Consider the following 13,055-nt stretch of genomic DNA (forward strand, 5'->3'; position numbering starts at 1 on the left):
TTTAACGTCCTAATCAGCTGTGGAGTCGTCTTTTGCGGGACGAAGTAGAGCTCTAACACTTTCTGAAGCTTCCGTTTACAGAATGTAGATTATATTACATTAGATTAACATTAAAGCAACACTATGTAACACCTGTCTTAAAAAAATAGCAGATTCAGAAGCTAGGTGATTCTCCACTGACCTGTAATAGGGTCGCTGTGGTTGATACTCCGGGGTCGTTACGCTGCTAACTGTAATATGTAACTCTGGCCAAGTGGGCAGGACAGCACTCACAAGAACTGCTGTGTAACGCTGCAAAACCCGACTCATATTAGTGTAAAACTACAACTGTAATATTACTCGACCACGTCAGTTCACATACTCCTCTACCTTTCAGTAAGGGTTCTGTCTCTCTCAGCTCATCCAGAAAAACGTGTCCTTTAGGTATGGCTCAAAGCGCAAATTATACTGTAACTGTAGATGGAGCCTAGGAGCAAGTAATGACAATTTTCCATAATGATGCTTTAATCAAAATAGCAGCACTATGGATGTTTATGTTTTTATTTTGTTATTAGATTATTATTATTATTATTACTATCCACCATAATTTGCATTTGACTTTTTTTTTTTACTTATGCGCAAATATTAAAAAGCCAACATCAAATACATACCAAACATGAATAAACACATTAAAGATATATTAATCTTTTGTTCTACACAGTATTGACCGGAGGAGGATGGGTTTCTCTTTTGAGTCTCGGTTCCTCTTAAGGTTTCTTCCTCTTGATCTGAGGGAGTTTTTCTTGGCTTGCTAAAATGAGGGCCGGACCCCAACTTCTGTAAAGCTGCTTATATAAATAAATAATAATAAAAATAAAGCTGCTATATAAATAAATTAGAATTTAATAAAACTAAATTAAAAACCAACAATACGATCAGTAGAGCAATTCAGCAACTGAACAGCAAAATAACGTATGCCTAAAAGCCAAGTTTGGACAGGGATGTCAGTAAATAAAGGTTTCTCCAAAATGGTCTATTCTTGGTAAACTTTAGGCAACGCCACAAAAAAGTGGCAACAGCTCAAATTTTGAATAATAATAATGATAATAATATGATTTTTCCCAAAAGTGATGATACAGTATACGTCAAAAGGTTTGTGGACAACACATTGGCAGTACTTCTCGTTCAGCGATCCCTGTAGAGAAGTACTGCCAATAAAATAGGACCCTCTGGTGCAGATAAACAACATGAACCTATTGGCTCCATGCTGCCTAATGCCAGGCATGGGCTAGAGGGGTATAAAGCCCCCCAGCATTGAGCTGTGGAGCAGTGGAAGAGCTGTGTTCACTGGAATGATGGCTGGTGGAGCTCCATCCAGTACTTTTAGGATGAGCTGGGGAGTTGGGGATGAGGTGGGGTGGTGATCTAGTAGAAAGTCCTCTTCCCTGGACAGTACAGAAAGTTACTCCCAGAAAGGCAATACCCTTGATTTCAGAAGAAACAACGAATAAGCAGGTGTCCCAATACTTTTGTCAAGAACATCAAGACAGATTCCACTCTCTCTGTTCAAGGTTTTAAACAGCACTAAGATGAGGAAAAACCTCAGTTATGAACAAGAGCAGGCTCCATGTATCCGGACAGCGTTCCTGCAGTTCTGAAAGTTTACCATCAAACGCTGTCAGAAACAGTGACCATGACACCAAAACACCAAATTTTACAAAAACATCAACCATCTCTATGCTTCTGTTTTCCACCAACCGTCACCTAGGCCTGTCCCGAGTCGTCTTTAATGCAAAGCCTCGGCCCTTCTGTTCGCAGACAGCCACCGCTACCCCGACTGACAGCTACATCAGAGCCTCGCTCCATCACGACCAAACCACCCCTGACAACAACTCCCATCAGCCCCCAGGGCTGTGGAGAGCGCGCGGCTCGCTGATCTTTTCAAACTCCATTCCCTTTCGCCTACGCACGACACTCACGCTCACGCTAAAAAAGCCCGTCCACTCGCCTCAGCTCAGCTGTGGTGACGGGGAAGCGGCAGGGCGGCTAATACCGCTGCATTTTCACTTTTTGTTTTGCCTCCCATTCGCTTTCTATGGAAACAGACTGCGAGGAGGATCGTGGGAGAGTGGCTGCAGAGGAGCGAGGAGAGGGGAAAAAGTTCTTATTTTTGAAATGTATTCAAATTAAAAGTAAATTTAGCCAAGTGGAGATCAGACCATCAAAATGTGCAGCAATAAACACGGTCAACGGTCACACCCATACAACACAAAATCAGTGAACCCTAAGAAAGCACCTGGATCTCTGCACTGATTACGAATAAAGTGTGGTCTGATGGTTATCTAAGTCACAATTGGACACAAATACAATCTAACTAACCTAAGAACACACAAACAGTACAGTCTGTGGACCGGCCTGTCTTTTACTGAGCACTTTGAGGAAACATCTGCAGTGCAGTGCTAGATAAAAGTAAGTGAAGCCGAAACGTATTAACCTGTAGACCCTGCCTGTAGCAGCACCACCTCCACCAAACCCAAAGAGCCTTACTTACTTTTTCTAGCCTGCACTGCGGATGTTTACTCAGTGTGCTCAATAAAAGACGTGACCAGTACAACCATGAGTGTATTATTATTCCAGTTAAATTGTGTTTGTCAATAATTAATACTTACATAACGATCACACCACACTTTATTAGTAATCAATGCCAAAATCCAGGTACTTCCATAGGGTTCACTTACTTTTTCTAGCCTGCACTGCAGATGTTTACTCAGTGTGCTCAATAAAAGGCATGAACAGTGTGTGAACTGTGTGTGTGTCTATAATTTGGATTTGGATAATAATCAGACCATATTTTATTAGTAATCAATACCGAAATCAAGATAATTCCAAAGGGTCCACTTACTTTTTCTAGCCTGCACTTTGTCTGATTTACTCAATGTGCTCAATGAAGGTGTGAAGTTAGTTTAGTTAGATTATGTTTGTTAATAATAGTGACTCCATAATCATGATAACGATCAGACCACATTTTATCAATAATCAATGGTGACATTAGGTCATTCAAAAGGGTTCAAAAGCTAAAGAATCCAGTGTGGAGACAATTCCATCCTGAAAAGCACAAGTTCAAAGGCAATTTACTCTTATAAACCATGATTAGCGTGACTGTGAAGAACCTTTTGAAGGTTTAAAGAACCTTGACTTGGTGTAATGAATATAACGGTTCTTCACACTCACGCATCTCTATTACAAACATGGTTCTTTATGGAACCTATAGAGATAGAGATTACACTGAACCATTGCACTGATTTCACCAACTGAAGTTCCATAAAGACCAGGGGTTCTAAACACATTGTTTTTAAGAACCAAATAATTAGAAATGTTGAGAATTTGTTTTTACATTAATAATCAATATTAGGTCTGTTATAATCTGGCCACAGAACCCCCCCACCCCCCGCTTACCCCACCCCTGCCCTCCCAAACTGGTCAACAGTTATGAGGGAAGTGTAATGAAAATGTCCCCCATAAGCAGCTCACCACGCCTGATTAGCCAGACGCCCCGGCGTCCCCTCCCGCCTGTCGTATTTACAACGCGCTGGGCGAATAGCTCGCCCGCTACTGTCCGGGAACTCTGTCGCACCTGCGTTTCTCCTGCTCTTCCTTCGCTGCTGACGACTCGATCGCGATAAATATTTTACTGGAATGCGGATGCATGCATGCTAGGATAAACACATCGGCAAACCAAACACACAATCACCAAAAGAGCACTTTAGAGTGTTTTAAAAATTCAACGTGCCTTCAATATACATAAATAATCATAATAATGTGTTTATGTACGAGGGAAGCACAATTAAATATTAATGAGCACTTACAGGAGGGAGAGAGGTATGCTGATGACAAGCGTTAATAAAGGACAGGTGAGAGAAAGAGAACGAGAGAGAGACAGACAGAGAGAGTGGGGGCGGGGTGGAGGGTTGGGGGGGGGGGGGGTGCACACTCACTCATAAGCTTGTTTCCTAATAAATTCAGCAGAAAGAATTCCAGTTTGGGCTGAAAAGGAGTTCTGGAGTTTAGAAATCACTTGAAATGCTTGATAGAAATAATAAATGCTGAACTGACCAAAATGACCAACACACAGATTCAAGGGAGGTGACACATCACCAAAAGTGCTGGGGTAATTAATCATAATAATAATAATAATAATAATAAAAATAAATAAATAAAAATCATCCATCATTCCAGAGAACACTGCTTCATCATTCTTCCACTGCTCCACAGCTCAATGCTGGGGGGCTTTATACCCATCCCCCAGCCCACACCTGGCATTAGGCATAGGTTCATGTTTTCCGCAAGTCCTATTCTATTGGCAGTCCTTCTCTACAAGGACTACCCAAGCTGTGTGTGTGTGCATTTGCACATTTGTGTCAGCAAAAGGACTGGCATTCATTACAAGAGGTGTCCACAAACATTTGGACGCCCCTTCTAATGAATGTCAGGCTGTGGGACGCTGCGTAACCCATAGTCATATTAGTGTCAAATCCTTTAGCATTGCTCTACCGCCTCAGCCCACATGCTGCAGCTCTCAGCTTGTCCAGAAATGCACGTGTACAGCTAGCGCTCAAATTACACTCCTCAACTGTAGGGGGAGCCCAGCAATGCAAATGCTGCCCACAGTGAAGCTCATCGAGTCCGAAAGCGAAGGAGCTGAAACAGTGTTTACCTGTTGCTGCTGGAAGGTCACAAGGTCAGCGGCCGTGATGTCGGTGGAAGGCGTGGCGCTTTTCGGCCGCGCTTGTCTGGTCCCGCCCTCCGCGCTGGCCGCGACTCCGTTCTGAGTGGTCGTCCCGTTGCTCGCCGCCTCTGGCCCCGCCTCTTGCATCATGACTCACAGGCCTGCGATGGAAAAGAGGAAGAGAAGCGCAGCTGTTAAAACAAAACCGGAGCTGAGCCGAGCTTCGGGTTCAGCGCTCCACAGTCAAACACGTCAACCTTCCTCGCTCTGTTTGACTCCTCCATCAGACTCATCTCCTTTCCTTCTGGCTGGACTGGTCTTGTTTGTTTGCCCGGCCCGACTGTTGCCTCCCACACACACACACACACACACACACACACCCTGTGTTTTCCCACACTGAAGAGCTTTTCCAGCACAGATATTCCGCACATGACACTTCCACGGTCACCCAGCCGGAAAGGTGCGGGCTGAGAGATCTTCAACAATTGTTTTCTTGTTGTTCCTCTTCCTCCATCTCTTCGTGAAGGCGCGAGGAAAGAGGGAGGAGAGGGGTGGGGTGCGGGCCGAACGAGGGACGGGAACCCAACCTCGGGATGGGTCTCGGCAGAGGAGCCCAAGAAAACACGCTCGACTGAAATGGATATATTTACTCGGATTGGTCCCAGAAGAGCGCGGAGACGATGGTTTTTTAATGGCCAGTGAGGCAGGGGGTGGTGGGGTGGTCGGGTGGGGTGGAGTTGGCTGACTGACAGCTCAGCACACAAGCCATTCCAAATCAGACTGTACTACAAACACTGGTATCCCGGGTGTTGAGCTTAAACCAAAGTCCTGGGCCCGAACATAAATAAGCACAATCCGCGGCAAAACATCCAGATGTACGGACGATGTATTTATAATATATCCATTACATCAGCGGCACGGGTCAGGAGGATGAATCCGTGAATCTGGGCCCAATTTGTTCCCCGCTGTACGGCCTCTGCTTTCAGATTTAAGTGGAGAAACAGCTGCCTGGTACTGTCAGCTATCGGTAATGTAATTTGGAGTCTGTGTACACATAAAGTGGCATCCATGAGAGTGTCTATGTAAAAAATAAAGAGTCACTTTATGAAAATACACCAAACTGAGAACATCAACAACCACCCACATTCTACACCTAGTCCCGTCACCCTTTACATCATTTACTAATCTTCATTACTAACACTAAAGCAGTGTTATGTAGCATCGGGACCTTAAAATAATCAGCAGCTTCAGGATCATCATGCTGAAGCTCCACTGACTCTCTAACAGGGAGAACGGCGTCTCCGTCATTCTCACTCCGGGCCGGACGGAGCGCTGCTGCTACTACTGCACTATGGAGGTTTGGTGGAGATGGAGCTGCAGGAGGAGAACCTCTCTCCAGAACTGCTGCTGTGTAACGCTGCGTAACCCATAGAGTCATATTAGTGTAAAATCCTGAAGTGTTACTCTACCGCCTCAGCTCACATGCTGCTCTACCTTCAGATCAAGCGTCTGCAGCTCTCAGCTTGCCCAGAAATGCATGTGTACAGCTAGGGACAAAAGTGAACTATACTCCCTAACCTGTAGGGGGAGCCCAGGAGCAAAGACAATACGATTCCATATACTGCTGCTCACATGCTTCTTTCACTTTCCGTGACGGTTCTGTATTTCTCAGCTTGTCCAGAAATGCAAGAGTAAAGCGTGTCCATTAGGACTGGCTTAAAGCACGAGTTACGCTTATAACAGACTCTAGGGGGAGCCCAGGAGCAAGAAATGCTGTTTTCCGTAGTAGTCAGCTTTCACAATGATACGTGTAACCAACAGCCAATAGGATACGGACTGGGTAAGTTTAGGTTAGGTTTAGGATTTAGGATTGATTCAAGGGTATGGTTTAGGTGTAGGGTGAGGATCAAGGGTTTATTCAAGTGTAAGTTTAGGTGTAGGGTTAGGTTTAGAATTTAGGGTTGATTCAAGGGTAAGGTTTAGGTGTAAGATTAGGTTTAGGATTTAGGGTTGATTCAAGGGTAAGGTTTAGGTGTAAGATTAGGTTTAGGATTTAGGATTGATTCAAGGGTAAGGTTTAGGTGTGGGGTTAGGACTTAGGGTTTATTCAAGGGTAAGGTTTAGGTGTAAGATTAGGTTTAGGGTTGATTCAAGGGAAAGGTTTAGGTGTAAGCTTAGGTTTAGGATTTAGGGTTGATTCAGGGGTAAGTTTTGGTGTAGGGTTAGGTTTAAGATTTAGTTTTTTTTTCAAGGATAAGGTTAAGGTGTAGGGTCAGGTTTAGGATTTGGGGTTTATTCAAGGGTAAGTTTAGGTGTAGGGTTAGGTTTGGGATTTATTCAAGGGTAATGTTTAGGTGTAAGCTTAGGTTTAGGATTTAGGGTTTATTTAAGGGTAAGGTTTAGGTGTAAGGTTAGGTTTAGGACTTAGGGTTTATTCAAGTGTAAGTTTAGGTGTAGGGTTAAGTTTAAGATTTACAGTTGATTCAAGGGTAAAGTTTAGGACTTAGGATGTAGGGTTTATTCAAGGGTAAGGTTTAGATCTAGGGTTCGGTTTAGGATTTAAGATTTATTCCAGGGTAAAGTTTAGGTTGGTGCTAAAATTGAGAGTTGATTCAAGGGTAAGGTGTAGTGTTACATTCAATAGACATTCACTTACATTCAGCTCAGAGTTCAGTTTTATTCAATAGATGTTCAGTTGAATGTCAGGTGAGCATCTACGAGATCTGCAATTTCTGTCCTACAATTTCCATCAAACTCCAGTTTTCCACATTGGCCAAAGACAACCATGGACACCGATGGAATTTGCCCATCCATGAACCGAACACACACTAGAGAGCAAACACCCTTGGTCTAAGGGTTAAGGGTCTTGCTCAGTGGCAACAGTGGCAGCTTAGCAAACCGGGGTATCAAACCCACAACCCTGTCATCAACAACCCAGCGCTCTAACCAAAGAGCCACCACTGGTCCCCATAAATTTTGGTAAGCATATATTGGTACCCATTAGGTTTTACCAGCTGGGCTACAGCACCTGACGTGCTACACTCAGCCCAAAGCTTAAATCTCATATTTAGGAATCAAAAGGCGTGTTGGACCTGTCATTTTGTCATTTTTATAAAAACAGCAAAAACAAACACAAAAAGAGGTCAAATGTCCCCAAATGTCCCCAGAATGTCACAATGTTAATATTCTGTCCTTCTGGAGACACTTCGTCCTCACAAAGAGCTAAACACAGGGCCACACACACACACACACCTACAGACATACATATATACGTTTATACATACATACCTACACCCTCACTCTCTCCCTGTCCCCTTCTGGGCCTAACCACCCAGATAACCATCAGGCAGTGTATTCCAGAAATGGACGCTTAGATTTATATCGGAGCCTGTCCCGCTTTCGCGCAGATGAGGAGCCCCAATCCACCGCATTCAGGAACAGCTAATGAAACTGACCAAGTCAGGCAGAAGTAAATTAACCAGCCTGATTCATTATTAATGCCAGGCAGGAGAAATGCCCTTAAAACACTGGGCTCTGATCACGCGGGGAGGTGAGAATGGAGCTGCATTCAGATGCGTAATGCTGCGTTTTTCAGTCGCTGATTTAAAGGCTGATATCTGAGAGCTGCTACAGGAAAGGAGGTGTGGTGATTTCAACTGTACTGAAATCTGCAGTCTGACGTGATTATCCACCAACCTTTATTTTCACTTGAATGTACACTGAGAGAGACCCTCATTCCCAATGCAGCCAAGCATGTAAATATAAAGCAGATCAAAATAGAAACCTAAATAAATCAAATGTAATCAAGTTAAAACCATGAAAAAATCTAAGCTATGCGAAGAATAATTCCAATAAATAAATAGATAAATAAATAAATAAATAAACTCACACCTGATTGCCGTCCTCAACTTGGGTCTTCACTAATAAAGTCTAGTCCTCACCTCAGGTTATACTAAAACTACAAAGATTTCAGAATTATTAAATTATTCCATTCTGGAAAACCATTTCTAAAGGTTTAGTCTCCACCAATCCACTGTGAGCCAGGCGATACAGGAATGGTGGAAATTCTGAATGACAGAATGCAATGTTTTGCACTGCATTTCAATATAACCTACTAGCATCCTTCCCACTGTTGAGCAAGGTGGGTGGCAGTATCATGATTGCTTTGTTGCTTCAACATTGCTGATGGACCTACGAATTCTTCACTGTAACTGCAAATTCTACAGGAAATTGTCAGGGTATCAGGCCATGCAGCAAGACAATGACCCTAAACACACAAAGTAAGGCTACGAAGAAAGGGTTACAGCAAGAGGAATGTAACATTTTGGAAAGTCCAGAGCCTAACCCAATAGAAACGAAGTGAAAAGACCTAAAAAGTGCAGCCACTATAAGAAAGTCCTCTAACATCACTGGGTTTAAGGAGTTTTGGGTTCTAAGCAAGAATTGGCCACAGATTTTCTCCAAAAATATATAAAAATAAAATCACAAGTTACCATAAAATTGTTGTTGTTTGATATATTTGTACACATTTTAATAAGTGAACAATTAACGTAATGATTTGTCATTGCTAAACAATCAATACAAAAGTTCACGTACGTTTTCCAAGAAAGCTAATGTTGCATAATCATGCTCAATAAATCAATATAAAATCTTATATATAATCTTTGTTTTCTTTATAATGACGATCTGATCACACTTCAGGCCAAATTTATGCAGAAACACAGAAACCTGTTAAGACTTCATGAACTTTCTTGCAGCACAAACAATTTAATTGTTATAAATTAGAATGTTTAAATTGCTTCATATTATGTTATTATATATTATAAATATTATTGTATTCTATATAATGAGTATATATTACTATTATTATTAATAAAGAATTATATATAATTGCTTTATACATAATTGTCAATTATAGATCTTACTTAATTGTTTTAATATTTATTATCTAAATATTATTGATTATTATGTATAATATTATTATAACCATACATTATTATATGTGATTTTTGCTACATGATGTCATTTATAGATTTTTTCTAATCATAATCATTAATTTTCTCCCTGCAGCTTTGCTTTGTCTGGAGCCCAAATTCAGTCACTTCAATTGTATCTGAAACCAGATTCGATATGCTGTCTGTCTGCCTGTCTGTCTGCCTGTCAGTCTGTCTGTCAGTCTGTCTGTCTGTCTCATGTTGAACCAGCTTGTCTCTTTCCTCCAGTCTGCCAGAGCTGGGCTCTATTATAGGATTCCCTACACTGGGGCTGTCCAGTCAGCCAAAACCTGTGCCTGCAATGTCCAGCTTACACTCACAGTCCACAGTCAGAACACACACTCGTCCACAGGGCCCAGCACCAATCCCTGCGCCACTCTGACCAGCGGAGGCCTTCAGGTGACGCTCCTGCTCCACAGTGTTAACCTCTAAACCGAGCCTGAGTGAACCAATCCATGCACCCCTCACTCTCTCTCTCTCTCCCTCTCCCTCTCTCTCTCTCTCTCTCTCTACATACGGATCCATAAAGAAGGGCAGTAATGGCTATTATGCATGCGCAGTCATTGCACGCTAAATTTTCATAATTATAAGAGAAAGGCGTAAATTTGGGGACGCGCGCCGTCTCTGAAAGTAATCAGGAGAGTGGGCCGGGGGGGCCCTTTTAATGTATGCAAAACTAGTGACCCACAATAAAGAGGAGGGAAAGCTACAATGAATGCAAAGTAAGGCGCCGTGTCCCCTGTCTGAAGAGGGCCAGCTAAAATTAACACCCAATTAATTTTCAAATTGACAAACAAATGAAAGCCATAAATCTACCTTCTCATTAACTTTTGCCACCGAATAATTCAAAAGCTGCAATATCACCGGCAGAAGTGGACGAGGGGGTGAGAAAGAGAGCTGGAAATGCGTGTTATCCATCATGAGTATCAAACAGATAGCGATGAAAGACCCCCGTTAAAAAGGCATTAATATTCGGAATGGCATTATGGGTAAGGGCCACGCGTGCAAACATGAAAACACTGCAGAACAGCGGAGCGTTATTAGGCTGACTCTGATGAGGCCGGCGTGAACCGCTGCTAACTAATGGATTATCTAATGTACGATATTACACATGCACACACACACACACACACACACACATACACACACACTCACACATTGTCTGTTGTCAAATTTCCACTGTGATTACAACTTACAGAAACTCGTGTGGATTTATTTAGGAAGCGAATGCACTCTCTCTCTCTCTCTCTCTCTCTCTCTCTCTCTCTCTCTCTCTCTCTCTCTCTCTCTCTCTCTCTCATTCTCACTCTCTCACTCTCTCTCTCTTACTCTCTCTCTCTACTCTCTCTCTCTCTCTTCTCTCTCTATCTCTCTCTTCTCTCTCTTCTCTCTCTCTCTCTCTCTCATCTCACTCTCTCACTCTCTCTCTCTTACTCTCTCTCTCTCTCTCTCTCTCTCTCTCTCTCTCTCTCCCTCTCTCGCTCTTCACCTGGTGGGAGAACTCAGGTGGCTTCATCAGCATCACTTTCTCGATAACAATGCTGCCAAAGCTCACAAACATTAAAACTGAATAAACTCTATAGTTATTTATTTCTATTCAGAATCAGAAATTGTGAATAATAATAATAATAATAATAATACAGAATACAAATAATAATAATACAACTACTTCTACTACTATTTATTATTATTATTATTATTATTATTATTATTATTACTAGCTCTAGTAGTAGTTGTATTATTATTATTATAATTTGTATATAATTTTTATTATATTTTTAATAATTATTATTATTATCAGTAATAGTATCAGTAGTAGTAGTAGTTGTAGTATCAGTAGTAGTAATAACAGTAGTAGTAGTATCAGTAGTAGTAACAGTAGTAGTAGTAGTAACAGTAGTAGTATCAGTAGTAGTAGTAGTAACAGTAGTAGTAGTAGTATCAGTAGTAGTAGTAACAGTAGTAGTAACAGTAGTAGTAGTAGTATCAGTAGTAGTAACAGTAGTAGTAGTAGTAACAGTAGTAGTAACAGTAGTAGTAGTAGTAGTATCAGTAGTAGTAGTAACAGTAGTAGTAACAGTAGTAGTAGTAACAGTAGTAGTAACAGTAGTAGTAGTAGTGTCAGTAGTAGTAACAGTAGTAGTAGTAACAGTAGTAGTAACAGTAGTAACAGTAGTAGTAACAGTAGTAGTAGTAGTATCAGTAGTAGTAGTAGTAGTAGTAACAGTAGTAGTAGTAGTAGTAGTAACAGTAGTAGTAGTAGTAGTAGTATCAGTAGTACTAGTAGTAGTAACAGTAGTAGTAGTAGTAGTAACAGTAGTAGTAGTAGTAGTAACAGTAGTAGTAGTAGTAGTAGTAGTAGTAACAGTAGTAGTAGTAGTAGTAGTATCAGTAGTAGTAGTAGTAGTAGTAACAGTAGTAGTAAGTAGTAGTAGTAGTAACAGTAGTAGTAACAGTAGTAGTAGTAGTAACAGTAGTAGTAGTAGTAGTATCAGTAGTAGTAGTAGTAGTAACAGTAGTAGTAGTAGTAACAGTAGTAACAGTAGTAGTAACAGTAGTAGTAGTAGTAACAGTAGTAGTAGTAGTAGTAGTATCAGTAGTAGTAGTAGTAGTAGTAGTAACAGTAGTAGTAGTAGTAGTAGTAACAGTAGTAGTAGTAGTAAACAGTAGTAGTAGTAGTGTCAGTAGTAGTAGTAACAGTAGTAGTAGTAACAGTAGTAGCAAGTAGTAGTAACAGTAGTAGTAGTAGTATCAGTAGTAGTAGTAACAGTAGTAGTAGTAGTAGAGCAGTAGTAGTAGTAACAGTAGTAGCAGTAGTAGTAACAGTAGTAGTAGTAGTATCAGTAGTAGTAGTAACAGTAGTAAGTAGTAACAGTAGTAGCAGTAGTAGTAACAGTAGTAGTAGTAACAGTAGTAGTAGTAGTATCAGTAGTAGTAGTAGTAGTAGTAGTAGTAACAGTAGTAGTAGTAGTATCAGTAGTAGTAGTATCAGTAGTAGTAACAGTAGTAGTAGTAACAGTAGTAGCAGTAGTAGTAACAGTAGTAGTAGTAACAGTAGTAGTAGTAGTATCAGTAGTAGTATCAGTAGTAGTAGTAACAGTAGTAGTAGTAGTATCAGTAGTAGTAGTAGTAGTAGTAGTAACAGTAATAGTAGTAACAGTAGTAGTAACAGTAGTAGTAGTAGTATTAGTAACAGTAGTAGCAGTAGTAGTAGTAGTAACAGTAGTAGTAGTAACAGTAGTAGTAACAGTAGTAGTAGTAGTAGTAGTAACAGTAGTAGTAGTAAACAGTAGTAGTAACAGTAGTAGTAGTAGTGTCAGTAGTAGTAGTAACAGTAGTAGTAGTAACAGTAGTAG

General features: G+C 41.1%; 1 protein-coding gene across 3 annotated transcripts in view; it reads right to left on the bottom strand.

Moving 5' to 3' along the window:
* foxp1b (forkhead box P1b) overlaps nucleotides 1-13,055 on the bottom strand; it is a 325,147-nt gene that overhangs the window by 155,974 nt on the left and 156,118 nt on the right. For all 3 annotated transcript variants that reach the window (XM_072684908.1, XM_072684909.1, XM_072684910.1), the window contains one exon: nucleotides 4,694-4,866. In XM_072684908.1, the coding sequence (XP_072541009.1) occupies nucleotides 4,694-4,855 (162 nt within the window). In that variant the 5' untranslated portion in view covers nucleotides 4,856-4,866. The remainder of the gene's footprint in view (nucleotides 1-4,693; nucleotides 4,867-13,055) is intronic.

Source organism: Salminus brasiliensis, chromosome 7 (assembly GCF_030463535.1).
Source record: "Salminus brasiliensis chromosome 7, fSalBra1.hap2, whole genome shotgun sequence".
Lineage (NCBI taxonomy): Eukaryota > Metazoa > Chordata > Actinopteri > Characiformes > Bryconidae > Salminus > Salminus brasiliensis.